This window comes from Schistocerca gregaria, chromosome 5, assembly GCF_023897955.1.
Source record: "Schistocerca gregaria isolate iqSchGreg1 chromosome 5, iqSchGreg1.2, whole genome shotgun sequence".
Classification (NCBI taxonomy): Eukaryota; Metazoa; Arthropoda; class Insecta; order Orthoptera; family Acrididae; genus Schistocerca; species Schistocerca gregaria.
This window is the reverse complement of record NC_064924.1, coordinates 630888857-630907268: the sequence shown is the minus strand read 5'-3', so window position 1 is coordinate 630907268 and position 18412 is coordinate 630888857. Positions and strand designations below refer to the sequence as shown.

General features: G+C 37.6%; 1 protein-coding gene across 1 annotated transcript in view; it reads right to left on the bottom strand.

Annotated features, from left to right (window-relative positions):
- Positions 1-8113: 8113 nt before the first annotated feature.
- LOC126272570 (uncharacterized) overlaps positions 8114-18412 on the bottom strand; it is a 90118-nt gene continuing 79819 nt past the window's right edge. The window contains exon 5 of the mRNA XM_049975493.1: positions 8114-12879. Coding sequence (XP_049831450.1) covers positions 12698-12879 — 182 coding nt within the window. The 3' untranslated portion in view covers positions 8114-12697. The remainder of the gene's footprint in view (positions 12880-18412) is intronic.

Below are 18412 nucleotides of genomic sequence, written 5' to 3'. Positions count from 1 at the left end.
TCCTGATAACGACATCCTCTTGAGTAGTCCGTGCCCAGAGATCCGAATAGGTGACTATTTTACCTCCGGAATATTTTACCCAAGAGGACGCCATCATCATTTAATCATAGAGTAAAGCTGCATGCCCTCGGGAAAAATTACGGCTTTAGTTTCCTCTTGCTTTCAGCCGTTCGCAGTACCAGCACAGCAAGGCCGTTTTCGTTAATGTTACAAGACCAGATCAGTCAATCATCCAGACTGTTGCCCCTGCAACTACTGAAAAGGCTGCTGCCCCTCTTCAGGAACCACATGTTTGTCTGGCCTCTCAACAGATACCTCTCCGTTGTGGTTGCACCTACGGTAGGGCTATCTGTATCGCTGAGGCACGCAAGCCTCCCCACCAACGGCGCGATCCATGGCACACACAATACAATATTGTGTAAAATAACTACACCCACAGTTTGTAGTCCCTCTTTCAAGTTACTCTGGTTTTTGCTCAGCCGTCATAAAGGTCTAGGCTGCGTTGGTGAGCAGGTGTACAATCAGCACCAGTGAACAGCAGGGGCACTGGCAGCGTCAAACGGTGGTTGCGGCATTGGTGTCAGCGTCGGTGAGCAGGCTCAAAGTCAGTAACAGTGAACGGCAGTTGCAGAAGGCGACGACGGCTGGTTACCGCGTCAGCACTATGTCGATGTCAGGGGCTGGTTACTGCGTCGGCATCAGCTGGGTCGAAGTATGTGTGAGAATTGCTAACTTCCCCACATCAAATATTCTTAGTCGAACTATTCTCTGCATTTTCCTTTGTTTGGTGCTAGTTAACTTTTTGACCCTTTTTTTCTTTTAAGCAGAATCCAATTCTGCTAAACGGTTTCTTTGTCTTGTTGCTCTCAGTTGCAATGGCAGCTCAATATCTTCTTATTTCGATTTCTATCGTAAAATTCCTCCTTTTCGAGTGCTGATCACGTCGGTTGCCACATTCTAACAGGTTGCCACCTTCTAACGCTCTTGGACGACAAGAGACAGTGCAGTATTGGGTTGCACGACTCACACGTCTCTTCCAGTTGACTTACACATTGTGCATGCAGCCGATCCTCTTCTTTCAGTTATCAGCTACGTCACTCTCACTGTTTAATTCTTTTCCGTAGACTTTATCAGGATAAGGGGAATATTGTTAACCAACTCTATATTCTTGAAATAAATTAAGTTCTCGTTCGCTCTTGTCAGTTAAACAACCATTTATTTTCGACTCCCTTCCCAAAATAACAATTATCTTGTACAAACTCCAGCAAGCCAACTGGTACCAAGATAAATCGCTGTAACAACCGTCATGACACCACACACCATGGAACATTATCAAGATACTCTTTGACTTTTTGATATAACTTCTAGGGCGTTGCTTGTAACTACTTGTTGGGGCCGCTCATCTGATGCAGCTCCTGGCTCCTCGTGATAGCTATCCTTCCAGCATACACAAATGTGTGGCGCATTAAAAAAAGACTCTCTCACCCTTATCATTAAAATATTGGGTATTTGAGATAGCGGAGAGCCAAGTGTTTCTAGAATTTACTCCAAATTCTCGAAGCACTACAATATACCACATAAATTAATAAGTGATGGTGCTGATCCCCCATAGTACACAACACTGGACAGATCGCTGTTGCAGAAGCAACGAAAAACACATGCCAAATTTAAAAGAACACAAAATCCCCAAGATTGGCAAATTTTTGCAGAAGTTCAACATATAGCGCATGCTTCAATGCGAGATGCTTTTAATAACTTCCACAACGAAACTCTGTTTCTGAATCTGGCAGAAAACCCAAAGAGATTCTGGTCATACATAACGCACACCAGTGGCAAGATGCATTCAATACCTTCACTGCATGATAACAATGGTGAAGACACTGAAGACAATGCCACTAAAGCAGAGTTATTAAACATGATAATCTGAAACTCCTTCAACAAAGAAGACAAAGTAAATATTTCTGAATTCCAATCAAGAACAACTGCCAAGATTATAAACATAGAAGTAGATATCCTCAGTGTAGCAAAGCAGCTTAAATCACTTAATAAAGGCACAGCCTCCGGTCCAGATTGTATATCAGTCAGGTTCCTTTCTGAGTATGCTGATAAAACAGCTCCATATTTAGCAACTATATAGAACTGCTCACTCACAGGAAGTTCTGTACCTAAAGACTGGAAAATTGCTCAAGTTATACCAATATCCAAAAAGGGAAATAGCAGTAATCCACTGAATTACAGGCCCATATCACTAACGTCGACGTGCATTAGGGTTTTGGAACATATGCTGTGTTCGAACAATATGAAGAACCTCAAAGAAAATGATTTATTGACACATAGTTAGCACACGGATTCAGAAAACATTGTTCTTGTAAAACACAACTAGCTCTTTGTATTCATGAAGTAATGAGAGCTATTGACTTGGGATGTCAAATTGATTCCATATTTTTAGATTTCCAGAAGGTTTCGACACTGTTCCTCACTAGTGTCTCCTAACCAAACTGTGTGCCAATGGAATATCGCCTCAGTTGTGCAACTGGATTCATAATTTTCTGTCAGAAAGGCCACAGTTCGTAGTAATAGATGGAAAGTCATTGAGTAAATCAGAAGTAGTATCTGGCATTCCACAAGGAAATGTTATAGACCCTGTACTGTTCCTGATCTATATTAACGACATAGGAGACAATCTGAGTACCCCTCTTAGATTATTTGCAGATGATGCTGTCATTTACCATATAGTAAAGTCATCAGATGACCAAAATGAAATGTAAAATGATTTAGATAAGGTATCTGTGTGGCACGAAAAGTGGCAATTCACCCTGAATAAAGAAAAGTGTGAAGTTATTCACATGAGTACTAAAAGAAATCCACTAAATTTTGATTACGCGAGAAGTCACACAAATCTTAAGGCTGTAAATTCAACTAAATTGGAATGATCACATAGATAATGTTGTGGGTAAAGCAAACCAAAGACTGTGATTCATTGGCAGAACATCATCAGTAAACACTTCCGGGCTAAATTGCCGTGGTCGATCTGTAGAACTTCTTCTCCCTGACGTTTCGCTCTCAACTACGGAGAACATCTTCCGAGGTGAGTCAACGACTGGCTGCTAGGAGCTGGGGCCGCCACTTATATGGAGATCATAGAGCGCGCCACCGCACGTCACGTGGCATCGATGTGTAGCTATCTCAGGCTATCGTCTATTCTCTCGACTGCAAGCAATCGATTGTCACGTGATTGATGCAACGTCGACCGCCATAGCTTGTCCAATTTTAATCCTTCTTCATTACGATTAAAATTGTATTGATGTTTGTGGATTTCAATTGTCTCTCTATATATACATGTATAATAATGCGACGTCCTAGCTAACACGCTTGTCTCACCAAATTTTATTTCGTGATCTCCATCCTTAAAAACATGTTCTGCTATTGCCGATACGTCCCAAACGACAGTTTCTTTTGTGCTCCGTCAAACATGTATTGATGCTTCTTTTTGTAGTTCCTATGTAAACCCTCCCACAACTACACAGAATTTTATATACCCCTGGGGTGGCTAGGGGGGTGACGAGCATCTTTTGTTGATCTTAGGCATTCACTAATTTTCTTAGTAGGTCTGAAAATAGTCTCCACCTGAAACTTGGCTAGTACTTTCCCAATGCGATCTGTGATGGTTGTTGCTGTCTCCTATTTTGTTGCTGTCTCCTATTTTTAGGAATTTTTCTACTTGGGGAAGTCTTCAGTTAATTTCATTTTTCATATAACCATTTTTCGCAAAAGCCATTCGTAAATGATTTAGTTCTTCTTGTAAGTAGCCTGGTTCACAAATATTATTGGCCCTATCCACTAGTGATGTTATGACCCCCCTCTTTTGCCTAGGGTGGTGGTTTGAGTTCTTATGGAGGTAGCGATCAGTATGTGTACCTTTGCTGTAGACCTTATGGCCTAAGGTCCCATCCGCCTGTTTGATAACTGATACATCCAAAAAGTTAAGTCGTCCATTATTCTCTTTCTCCATGATAAATTTGATCTTTGGGTTGATGCTATTTAAGTGCACCAGGAAATCATTCATGTCCTCTTCCTCATGATTCCATATTACAAAGGTATCATCCACATACCGATACCACTTTGAGCGGCTTTTTGTGGCCGACTGCAGCGCTTGATGTTCAAAATATTCCATGAATAAATTCGCAATTGCGGGGCTTAGGGGGCTTCCTATGGCTACCCCATCAATCTGTTCATAAAATTTAGCCCGGAAGTGTTTACTGATGAAGACGCCGGCCGTGAAAGCCTACATGGGATGACACTGGCAGAACACTTGGAAGGTGCAACAGGTCTACTAAAGAGACTGCTTACACCACACCTGTCCGCCCTATTCTGGACTACTACTGTGTGGTGTGGGATTCGCATCAGTTGGGACTGACAGATGACATCAAAAAAATTCAAAGAAGGGCAAGTCGTTTTGTTCTATTGTGATATAGGGGAAGTAGTGCCGCAGATACGATACATGAAACGGAGTGGCAATCATTAAAAACAAGGTGTTTTTCATTGCAAGATCTTATCATGAAATTTCAATCACCAGTTTTCTCCTTCAACTGCAAAAACATTCTGTTGGCACCCTCCTACTTAGGGAGAAATGCTCATCACAATAAAATAAGAGAAATCAGGGCTCGCACAGAAAAATTTAAATGCTTGTTTTTCCCGCGCAACATTTTTGAGTGTGGAACGGTAGAGAGAGAGCCTGAAGGTGGTTCACTGAACCCTACGCCAGGCACTTTATTGTGAATAGCATAGTAATCACCTAGATGTAGACATAGACATTATATTTCCAAAAATTGATTATTTTTGTATCCATAGTTTTTGGACATTTGTACAGAGTGCATGACAATAGGCTAACAAACCAGAGCTTCAGGTACTTCTACGAAGTGCCGTGGACGTCCGTCTGTAGCAGGATGATCACTGCGAGCAAACTAATCACAATGCCTAAAAGAAGTTGTCAGTTGCAAGTGAGATCGAGTCTTGCTAGGGAGTTCCTGCTTTACATTTGTCATGTCTTCAAGTTGTTGAGTGAGATAGAAACAGTGGCACACCACGGATGGTATTTAGTAGAAACAGGACCATGAATAGAATTATTGATTATGGACAGACTTGACTGTCTATAGAGGTGTAACTGAGTAATGCTAGTTGGAACTGTTCTTTGAATAATACAAGATAGAAAATTAGTTTTCTCCTGACTTTAATTCCAAGAACATTATTTATTTTGTGTTTATGGAACTGTAGTCAATGCATGACAGATAGGCTAAACCTGCAATCTGCAATTGTTATAACCCTAGCATTACCAAAGTTGAGTAATATAATTTACTATTCTCTATTCCATGTTTCTTTCATTCTGTGTGCGCTGTCCTAGCATCCATAAAGAACCATACTCCTCACACAGCATATTTATATTCATTTGGCAAGAAGCCAGATCATTTTATCACCTATCAAATGTTTGTAAGTAGATGCCTTCCATTGTGACTGTCGAGTGATGGAAAGTGTATCTTAATGTAGATGCAAGGACCTTCATGTGAAACTGTAGCGGTATATCTTTTTAGAGATTAGCTTCATTGAAATTGCAAATGTTCTTATACAGTAGGTGATGAACTATAATGCAATTAGCAGCATACTGTCAAATGATCTTTCACAAAACCCAAAGAAATTCTGGTCATATGTAAGGCCTGTTAGTGGCACCAAAGTTAGTGTCCAGTCCCTAGAGTATGAGACAGGAACTGAAGTTAAGGGCAACAAAGCAAAAGCTGAAATACCTAACTCTGTTTTCAAATGTTCCTTTACAAAGGACAACAAAGGAGAATTGTCCCAATTTAATCCTCTTACCACTGAAAGGATGAATGAATTATGTATTAGTGTCAGTGGTATTGCGAAACAGCTGAAATCGTTAAAATTGAACAAAGCTCCAGGGCCCAATGGAATCCCTGTAAAATTCTATACTGAATTTGCAGCTGAGTTAGCCCTCTTCCCACGGTAATCTATCGTAGATGGTCACGCCCAGTTCTTGGAAAAAGGCACAGGTCTCACCCGTCTACAAGAAGGGCAGTAGAAGCAATCCACAAAACTAATGTCCAATATAGCTGACATTGATTTGTTATTCTGAGCTCAAACATAATGAGGTATCTTGAACAGAATGACCTCCTCAATGTCAACCATTATGGTTTTCAAAAATATCGATCGTAAGAAACCCAACTCGCACTTTTCTTACATGACATACTGCAAGCTTTGGATCAAGGCAACCAGGTACATGCAGTGTTTCTTGATTTCCTAAAAGCATTTGACGCAGTACCACACCTACTTTTATGGTATGATGATATGGGGTATCAAGTGAAATTTGTGACTGGACTGAGGACTTTTTGGTAGGTGCCCCAGGCTTGCTGTACATGTTGTGTATTGATGACCTCGTAGAAAATATTAATAGTAAAATCAGGCTTTTTGTAAATGATGCAGTTATCTATATTGAAATACTATCTGAGAGAAGCTACATAAATATTCAGTCAGGCTTTGATAAGATTTCAACACGGTGCAGAGACTGACAACTTGCTCTAAATGTTCAGAAATGTAAAACTGTGCACTTCACAAAATAAAAAACATTGCATCCTATGATTATAATATCAACGAGTCACTGTTGGAATTGGCCATTTCTTGCAAATGCCTGGATGTAATACTTTATAGAGATACGAAATGGAATGATCAAATAGGTTCAGTTACGGTAAAGCAAGTGGTAGACTTCGGTTTATTGATGGAAAACTGGGGAAGTGCAATCAGCCTACTGAAGAAATTACTTACAAATTACTCATTCAACCCATTCTTGAATATTTCTCAAGTTTGTGGGCCCCTTACCAGATAGTACTAACAGAGGATATTAAACATATACAGAGAAGGACAACATGAATGTTCCCAGGTTTTGTTTAATCCAGGGGAGAGTGTCACCGAGATACTGAAGAAACTGAAATGGCAGACTCTTGAAGTTAGACATGAACTATCCTGAGAAAGTCTACCAACAAAGTTTCAAGAACCGGCTCTAAATGATTACTCTAGGGATATACCACAACCCCCTATGTATCGCTCACACAGGCATCGTGAGGATAAGATTAGATTAATTACTGCACACACAGAGGCATTCAATCAATCATTCTTTCTGCGCTCCATATGTGAATGGGACAGAAAGAAAACCCTAATAACTGGTACAATGGGACATACCCTCTGCCATGTACTTCAAGGTGGTTTACAGTGTATAGATGTAGAAGTAGATGTAGATGGACTGAAATTCTCACTCACAATCAGCTCAACTCATAGCTGAGCATCTTCAGCAGCAAATAATTCTGTTTAATAACTGGTCAGCTCAAACCTTCCAATCCAAGTTCCATAGGGCATGTTTATAAATTACAAACACAAAATTTGTACATATAAGTTTCACTCCATAAAGTATATCCTTATACTCTAATTGCAAGGCATATAAAGCTAGTACTGAGCAGGAAAATCCTCTCAAATATGCTAATATATTCATTCTGATACTGAATTCTCTTGTACATCATGTGAGGAGGAAACGTTTGTGACAGTGAAAAGGCCATCACCACAGAGAATACAACTGAATATAAACTGAAAGCACACAATTTCAAAACTACACTGCAGCTTCTCATGGAAGTGACTTGTGTCAGATATGATAAGACTTTATATGAGGCAGTCAGCCATGTGGTCCTGTAGTTTCCCTCCAAATGAGCATCTTGGAATATTCTGCTTGGGTTTCATTCTTCTGTTGAGTTACTGTATTGACTTGTATGGTATACATTTCTGTGATGTCACTGGCCCTTTAAAATCATCAAACAGCTGCAGCTTCAAGCCTGGATTCAAGTATATGATAGTCAGTCACAACTTGCCCATCTAAATTATACATTCCAGGACAACTAATATAAAAAATTCAATTTTTCATCATCTGAGAGTAATACGAACGGCAACTATCAACAGAAAGCTTCCAGGTTTCTAAGGAAATTGTGCTATTATATGGAGAATATGGTCCTGAAATGTGACAGAGAGGAATAATTGCAGACAGTGACACAATAACAAATCGTTCATTCTCATATGCATGATATTTTATTTTGTATCTATAACAAAGCAATAATTTTATTTACCTCCATCTTCACTCTGACTTTGCATATGATTAGTAGCTGCTCTCAAAGAAGATATTTTCAAGCAAATACAGTTTTTAGATTCAAGTCTTCGAAAGTATAGCCAGTACAATTTTATGACACATTTATTTCATCATCATTCAATATAATATATGTTTGGTATATGCAATGGCAGCAGTAACATCATATCTACAAACTACAAGGTGTTGCCATCCTCTGGTTCTTTGGTATAAAAGCAAATTTTCTTTCTAAAATATATAAGACTACATTTAACTTGTGCTTTCATTTTATAATCTTGTATAAGCATTTTAAAATATATACACAAAAACTTACATGATATGATTTCAGTCAAAATTACAATCTCATGGCACATAAACAACTGCCGTTCACACTCTATTTTTTTCCAATTATTTGTCGCATACCATTGACTCAAATCAAAACTATTTGGCAATTAAAAGGAGAAAATAGATGTTCGTATCTTGTTTCACAACAGATGTACAGCAACAACATTTTATCTTCATACTTTGCACAAAATACAACATCAAATAGCAGAATTAGCCACTTTCTGTAAACAAGCATTATTAGCATCTGGTTTTCCTGCAACCAGTATCTACTGTTTATTTACTTCCTCACAATAATTTGATACACAAAGTAATTGATGATTCTTTATACTATAACAAAACAAGACATGCATTTAAAAGAATCTCCAAGAGCAAAGCTTCCATGAATTTGAGTCAGCTGCCTCTCACAAGGTGATAAAACTTAAACTTTGAAGTGTGATAAGGAGTCATAGGTAAGGAAAAAAACTTTTATAGACAACTTTCCCAAAATCTTTCACTTAAATAAAAGCCAAAAGATTACTTATATTATCTTTAACTTATCAGTATCTCACCTGTAAACACAGCTAATTAGATAATTCAGGAATACTGTAATATAATGAGCCTTTGCGAGCATATGAAATAGCATTTTCTGCCCATCATTTTCCACTCCACAACAGCTTCTCCAAGAAGGTATCTCACTCATTTCTCTGACAGTGAAACTACTAATAACACTGACAAGAGCAATATCTAGAAGGTATTAATAACAGATGAAATATTAAAAGAAAAGTTCACGGGATACAAAGCTTCCTTTCGTAAGTACAAAGAGAAAGAATGATAGTACACAGCAGACAAGAGCAGGGCTGTCTCTTGCTGAGAAGTGTAACATAAATAACCATTTACATTCTCACTTCAATATGAGATGCAATCCTAACCTCAAATTTTCCTTTCTACTTTTCTTTCTTCATTATACTTGGTCAAAAACATTAGTATCTTAAATCCTGATTAAATTATACAAATGTCTTCCTGCTGAATTTCACTGACCTTTAATTTGTTGCAAGTACAACCTTTTCATCTACATTTAAGTTAATGTTATAGCTCTCTTTCTCATTTTACTTATATAATTTAATTCAGAATGGAAATGCTGGAAACTATGTCTGTGGATGAAATATACAGTTTGTAAACAACTTCAGATATCCAGTTAATATTAGTTTTGGATTGTATGCTTGGCATAGTTTCCTTTCTGTGGAATAAATTATTCAATTTCTGAACTGTGTTTTTTTCTGTTATTCTCACTGAAGCAACCTTTCTCTTTTGATCTTTCACAGACATTAATATTTATTATTTGCATATCAGATGACTATTTTTTCAGACAGAATGGGCAATAAATTTTTTTTTCTAACATAAGAGTACCAAGCATTTGGTCAATTCTGTTAACACAACTTTCACACACTTCTTGTAAACTTTCTATGCATGCAAGTACTTATTCTAACTACAGAACTTTATTGATAACAGCAGGCAGAAAATAAGGATCTGTTTTGCTCTGGAGAATGGGTTCAGTCTTTGCCAAATGTCAGCTCTGGAAAATGGTTACACTCAAACAACAGCTGGAGCTATTAAATGCGGCCAAGGATATATATATAGAGCATGTTAAATAATAGGTAATATCTCATTATCAAATTATCTTTGCTAGAGCTCAAATGAATTGACAGGCCAGTGGTTGTCCATTGCACCATAGCAACAGATTTGATATTCTATGTACATTTTAATCACAGAGCAAAGTTAGGTACAAAGCCATTACTGATTATCGGAAAATGAATAAATTTGTGTAAACACTAAACAGAAAAAACCTTGTACAAAATAGAGTGAGACTTTTATGGTCCATCAATACTCTGGCAACAATAACTGGAAATGAAACAGGAAACAGATGACGGGAGTTTTGACAACAACTAAAACATGACACTTCAATAGTCAGCAGCAGAATACTGAAAGTCGCAATAACTGGGTGTAACAAAGATGTGTTCTACTAGTAATACTAATGGCTACAGACTCTGAAGTACAATACTTTGCTATTAGATGTTGATTTCTTCCTATAAATTCTTAAAGAACGCATGAAGATCAGAATATGGGATAAGGTCAAGAAAAATATTTCAATAAAAGATGTGGGCAAGTTGCAGGCATTCTTGTGTTCACCAAGTGGAAACATGTGATAAAACAAGTATGGTGGTGGCTATTTGACATAAGTTCTCCTGGGTAAAGTTTTCCCCCTTTCCAACCAAGTGTTGGATGTCATCTGATATAATAATTTTCTGCTTCCATAGAGCAAATAGCACACACTATTTCACAGCGTGACAGGTTTTGATGCGTGTAAGTGGTCACTGTGTCTTTATTCCATGGTTCTTCCTTGTATAAAAATGATATGTATTAACAATGTTTGTAAGTGCCACATGCTGTGGCATTTGGAAGATGCTGAAGATGAAAAACTTTTTTCCCCCCTTGTCTGCAGTGAGCGATGGAGAAGAAAGCGACAACAGTGCATGTAACTGAAAGGTTTATTATGACATAATCAAGTTCCTGATCTTGTCAGCCAACAAAGATTCAGGCTTTCTCAAAGCGTTCAAACAACAGAGCTCAAAAATTTCTAGTTTTCATACAATGAGAAAATTAGTAGCAAAACAGATTGTGACCTGTACATACCCAGTGGAAAAAATATTGAAGATGATGCCATCAACAAAATATTCACTCACAGGAAGATGTTTACTAGAAAAAATTGCCATTCTTTTGTGTAATAATGAACATAGCTCTGAATTTGAAGGTACAATTACTTGACCATTGTACCAAATATTGGCTACCCAATTTCCCCAATATTTTGGACACTGCATTTAGTTTCTCCTGTCACAGATCAAGGGAACTGGAAGACTCGGTAGAACTGTGGATGTTATGTGTTTACATGGAGGTACTACAAATGGTGGAAAAAATGTTCCTATAATTTATGGAAGTTGTAGTTGTGAACAGCTATATCCTTTATTCATAAGATATGAAGAAGACAGGAGAGAGCCCTTCTTCTTATAAGAGTAATCTCATCACTCAGCTTGTGGGGAATGTTATGAAAAGGAATTGAGGAAAGAGAGGAAGACTGTCATCTTCTGACATCATTTATAACTCCAAATGAAAATGAGTCAACAAAGGGCTGTATGTCTTTTAGCAAAAGACATTAAAAGAGGCTGAAGGAGAGGAACCATTTTCTGATGTGAAACATGCAAGACGAAGTGTGATTTCACCCTTCACTTCTTTGATAAGTTTCCACTCAAAAAGAACAAAAATAAGTTATTATTTTATGTAACTGGCAATAGATTTTAAAAGCTACAAATTAACCAATATTTATGCCTTTGTCACAGCAATCAGCCACATAATTGCAGGTAACCTATTTCCCATCCAAATTCAAGAAGGCTGGAGAGCATGTTTAGCAGAAAAATTGTATTGGGTAGGGGTAAGCTTTGGAGTCAAAAGGCCAATTCCAAATGTTTACTATATCGTATGAGAGAATAGAAGAATAAATATCACTGGTTGTCACATTAACATCATGAATCACAACTAGGCAAACCTTTGTGGGGAAGGGGGGGAAGGAACGTAAGACACTTTAACGCAAAGAGGAAGATGATTTACAACCAAGATAGTTTGCCCTCACATAAAACACATTTCCTTGACAGTACAGCAAGTAATTACAAGAAAATAAACAGTTATTTTATGAACAGAGTTGGGTATTTCATGTTAACCAGCATCCTGAGTCAAAAGGGATAATTAGGAATGCTCTGTATTTGTCATAAGGAAAAACAAAAGAAAAATTTATATATGTGATAATTAAACTATTCCAACACAATAAGACTAGACGCAACTGCAAATTGCTGAGAAAGTGAACAAAACAGAAAATTGGTACGGTTGCCTACAGGTTGATAGGCTTGGGTTTCAGCAAGATGAGCTTTATGTGCCACCTCCAAATACATTTTCACATCTTCATCCAATATCAAAATTTGCCACAAAACAAAACTTTAAAAAATCATATAACATAGAATATAAAGCATGCTTAATGCCTTTTTACATTATATCTAGCACTAAATAAAAAAGGAAGTTGTACTCTGAAAATAATTTGTTTTACACATGTTCCACAATGTAAATGTATAATCTGTACACTTCACCTGGGAGGAGACATCAAGCATAAAAGTGTGAGGAAGGTGAATTTTTCAGTTCTTCATAGAAAGGAGATTCTCTGCTGATAACCAATGTAATTCCTGAACTGTATGATGCAGGTATTGTTATATGAGATGTCAAAACACGGCCCTGGCTCTGCGCTCGGGATGTGGCTGACTCGCGAATGATGTTCACAACTTGCCCTGAAGATAGACAATTATAAATCATTAAAATTCACTACAGAAACCAATACTTTATATTACACAATCAAGCACATAATATAACAGGCTTTACAAGAACCCAGAAATGAATGAAAAGCAAGAAACTTCACAACTTTTTTTTCCTGCAATTAAGGAAAACAAGGAAGAAATCAAAGAACATAAAAGATGGACTGAGTAGTAAAATAATGTTCATTTTATTCAAAACCCTTGAACAGAATACAACAGGATGATGCATACAAGAAAACATAGTCTTCCCTCCCCCTCTGTATATTGTGGTGTTCAGTGCTATAGAGTGGAGTCAGTCAGAAGTTCAGTGGTATTAAGTTATATCATGTTTAAGAATATTTTTGGCCTGGCAGTTGGACAAGTTCATGTAGTTACTTTGCATGTTATCTTCAATGTCAGGATTCTGAGTCCATGATACAAACTCCTGGACTGTGCAGCATTCAGAAATTGAAAAACTACAAAATACATTTTTGAAGATTATAATCTGCCATCAGAAAAATGTCTGGGAGGAGGTGCATAGTGAGAGCAGTTTTTGCAGTAAAGATGGCTCTATTGCTATGTGCCTCATGAAGAAACAATATGCACATGTCCTCCATTAACAATGGAATGATAACAGCATACGTTACAAATGGGGTAAGGAATACAATGGCAAATTTGTATCTTGCACTCATCTGAGACCTTTTAAGTGAGATCATATAGAATATGGGTTAATAACTAATCAATTTTTGGCATTATATGCAAATGAAACATATGGACTCATTTTCTCGTGTTTGTTTCCATTGATCAACATCAACATGGACTAATGAATAATGCTTCCTCTAGACTTTTCCATGCAGTTTGGTGTTCAGCCAAATACATCTATGTTATTACTGCAGGTTTTCTAATGTTATCATCCCAGCTCCTGTTACATTGAAATCTCAAACTTTTTCTATCTCTTGGAATCCAGCACTGAACTTACTTGGCGCACCTATCATCCTATCACATGACTACACATCTTGCTAACCACCACTTATTTTCATCAGTCATAATTATTTATTGTTATTCGTATTATTTCATGATCAACTTGCCTGTCTTTTACCTCTCACAGTAATTCACATGTTTCTCAGTAACCTACCCTCATTTTATTCTTTTTAATGTTTTTCACGTAAAATCTAACATCTGACAGTATTAAGACAAAATTGGTTGTACATACAGATCACAAACTTTCAATATCAGATGCACTGTAAGCTTTTGTCTAAACATTATTTACTTTACCAAAAACACTCAAGGCCATTTTGACTCTTCTGTTTATTTAATTTCCTTTCCATCCAGCTGTTATATCCTATTGTGTTAAATACAAAAAACCTATCAACTGACTATGTCTTCCTTGTTAATTTAAACTATCTTTTCAATGAGGTAGTTATACATTATTTTAGAGTTATTATAATTGATTTCCAGGTCTACTTTCAAGATAAGTCTATTAAGTTCTTCCATAACCAGTTGAAGTTTATCTCCATGAGAGAGAGACAGCCAACATCATCCACAACATGAAGGCGGTTCATATATGGTCTATTAATCTAGCAATACCAACACATTTTTCTTCACACAAGGGGGGTATTTATGTCACCCACACCCTAGAAACATTAAAAAAAACAAAATTCATTAATTTTTGTTGACTTGTTAATAAACAAATTTTCTTAATAGATACTGATGTGTAAGTAGGGCCAAAACCTGGAAATATCTTTTGGCACACACTTGACAATATCAAGGCACTTTCAATAACATACTTTACCAGCTTGGAGGAACATCACACCCAACCTAAAACAAGAATTTATAAAATGTAAATTTTGTTAATTGTTGTTGCCCTTTATTCACAACATACTAGTAAAAAGATATTGGTGTGTAAGGTCCTGAATCTGGAAATATTGAATATTACATTCGCTGGCAGAAGTGAGATCTGCAACTAAGTATTAAATTTTTGGGTTAGGTTTACTTTTAAAAAATTTACAACATTTATGGAATCTGGTAGCGGAATTCATTTAAAAAAAAAAAAAAAAAAACATTTTACTATATAAAGTAATTGACTAGATTACAATATTTTCAAAACGTGGATGTAAAGTACACCCCCCCCCTCTCCTTTGTTTTTGAGAGGGTTAATACCTAATTCTCCTCATCTTTCCCAATTTATGGACCTGTAACTTCCTCTAGGGCAGCTGGGAATAATTATGTTGCATGGAACATCCTTCCCTTATTCCTCTTTTCTTTTCCACTATTCTCATTAAATCTAATGAATCCAGTAGCATTTATGTACAAAATCTCCAATATTTTAAAATCAGTTGAACCAATGTTTTGTTATCACATGGCCACTCAGTACAGATTTTCTTAAAATGGAATTACAAGCTTCCTCAACATCTATGACTCCCAGTCAAAGTGGTAATCAACATGCATTTCTCCATTCACCAGTTATAAATGGTCAATTGTGCTACATGCAATCAAAGCCTCCTCCTCCTTTTTTATATTAAACTCATTTTTTCTCCCTATATCTGACAAATTGATGGTTATTAGACTGACAGGTCTACAGTCCATTTTTCTGGTCTGTTTCCTTTAATCTGAAATACAACAATTACATCACTGTTCAAGCTTGCAGAATTAGAGATAACCTGTAAACAATTTGTACATTTATTTTTTATCACGTTGCCCCCATGTTCAACAATTTCTATTGAAACACCATCATTTCCTAGCACATTCTCTTCAGTTATATACCTTATACACCTTATCTGGCATTACTTCCATAATGCCATTATTTTCAGTAATAATAGTCAGAAAATTTTGTTCATCTCTTCATTATCACTACCAGCTTTACAACTTTCCCGCCTCAAGTGGCATCTGTGTACAACCAAAGCTTTTCAATTTTCCTCAGCCTTTAACCTATCTCTTTGGGTCTACATTTGTCCAGTCTTTCCATTGCTTTTGCACTATCACCTCCACTCCCTTCAGCTACTCGCCCCAAGGCCCTCCTCTTAGCTTCTACTTTCATTTTATGCAGCATCTTTGATACCCTCCTTGATGATCACATCTCTCCTCAGATGGCTGTACCACTTCAACCTTGGCCTTTCAATCTTTCATGTGAGGTTCCTCATTTACGGTCTCCCTGACTCCTGTTTCTTATTTTGAGCCATTTTGTGAGTTTCATGCTGCTCTTAAGGAATTTCATTCACTTAGTTTTATTTTGCCTTTCGTCACTCATGTATCCACCGTTTACAGAAATACCAATAAAGCGTCAGCATGGAACCATATTACTGTTCCTGTGGTACCCACTGGTGGCAGAGGCAACACCGTGCCTTGTGTGTCTTCATCCACTACATTTGCTGCTTTTCCTGATGGGGCAGAGTCACGAGTGCTGCCACCTGTAGGTCAGCTACCATTGGCAGCCAAGGCAGTGGAAGTCTTTATCTATTGCTGCTAATTATGCTGGCAGCTCAGTCCACAATCTCAGTCACCTATCATATTTTTCAACTCGAAGGTACGTTATCTTTACAGAATTGTAGAGTTTGCAGCAGTCATTATGATATTCTGCCACAACTGGCTCAGTGTCATCTGAGTCATGTGACCTCGTGTTTCATAAGGTGCGCTTGTGTATTGTCCAATTACACTACCATGTACTATGCACCAGTCACTATTAACTTTCTGACTCCAGGAATGTACAGCTCTGACAGCTACTGCAGGAGCTTAGCACAATGGATGAAGCTGGGACAGGAAATTTTCCTTCACATTTTAAAAGAAACCATCTCAGCATTTGCCTCAAATGATTAAATGAAACCACAGAAGTCCTATATCTGGATAACCGGATAGAGATTTGAACTTTCTCCCCGTGAATGTGAGGTTAGTGCCTTACCTACCATGCAGCTTCAATTTATTTCATCATGCCTCTTGGCATATTCTGGCTCCTCATTGGTCAACACATCTTTTCCAGGGACATCCTCATATTTGCTGTCATAATGGATCATAATGCTTTTCTGGTCATCTTGGATATAGCCATATCCATCAAGTGCTGCAACACATTATTTCACATTTTTATCACACTTCTGGTGGTCTGGATATTTTACAGCTTCTACAATTTCTTTATGATTCTTGATGTCAGACAGTGGATAACTTAACTGTATATTGCAGGCAACATAGTTCACTCTATCGACGAGTTCTAAATCTGATAACTATAATGCAGTGATCCCCAAGATATTTTTTAATGTTGTGTACTTGGATAGATGTTTTAAATCTACTCTCCAAGTGACAGCACGAGAAAACATATCCGAAAGTTAAGGAAATGGACAAGCTTCCAGAGCCAGTGGTTCCTTTGTCTGGCAGAAGAGTTGAAGGGGAAAAAGAGGGATGAAGGAAAAGAACCAGCGAGGTTTAGGAAATGGGTATAATTACAGAAACCATCGCTCAGAACCCTGGGTCAGGGGAGAGTTGAAAGATGGGATAAGAAGGAAAAACAGATTACTGGGGACTGCATTGGCTCCTACCTCTGTGTGACAGTACACATTATAAGACTTGCCCTATGCACCCTCCTATCATCATCCATACTACCCCTGTAACTGATAAAACATACACTATCAAAGGGAGTGCCACCTGTGAAATGACACATATCATATAATAGCTATTATGTGAACACTGTTCGGCCTTTTATATTGGTATGACTACCAAAAAGTTATCAGTTAGGATACATGGGCATCGGCAGAGGGTGTATACTGACAACACACAATATCCTGTTGCAGAGAATGCTCTACAACACAACAGTTGTGGCTTTGGTGCCCGTTTCACCACACATGCTGCCTGGATTGTTCCTCCAGACATGTTTATCAGATCTTCATAGGTGGAAACTGGCATTGCAATATGTCCTCGTTTCTTGGCACCCACCTGACCTTAATTTATGTCAATTTTTTTGGTCTCAACATTCCTTCCCAGCAACCATTTCTTTTTTCACTCCCTTTCAGTTTTCTATATGTTTTATTTTCTGACCTATCTATTTTTCTCCACCCCCTCACCTCTACCACATATAACACACTTACCTTTCCACTCATACTATCTCTTGCAAGATGTTTTGGCAGTAATCTCTGTTTTGCTTATAACCCTATCTTCCACCTTTAAACTCTCACATTGTCAAATCTCATCCCCTGCAGTCCACAGTTGTCAGCCTTTCCTTCTCATCCTGCCCCATAAGGTCTTCCCTGACTCAGGGTTCTCGGCGACATTTCCATAATTCTTCCCATTTCTTAAACCTTGCCAGTCCTTTTCCTTCTTCCCTCCTCCTTTCCCTTCAACCCTTCTGCATTACGAAGGAGCCATTGGCTGCAAAAGCTTTCACATTTACTTAACTTCTATATGTATTTTCTCCTGCCACCAATTGGTGAGTAGTTTTTCTTTATGTATACAATCACATTTTTAAAACTCATTTTTTTCGTTGGTATTTTAATTTTGTGTGGAAGACTAAACATAACAACTAACAAAATTTTGGCTTTTATTGGGCTTT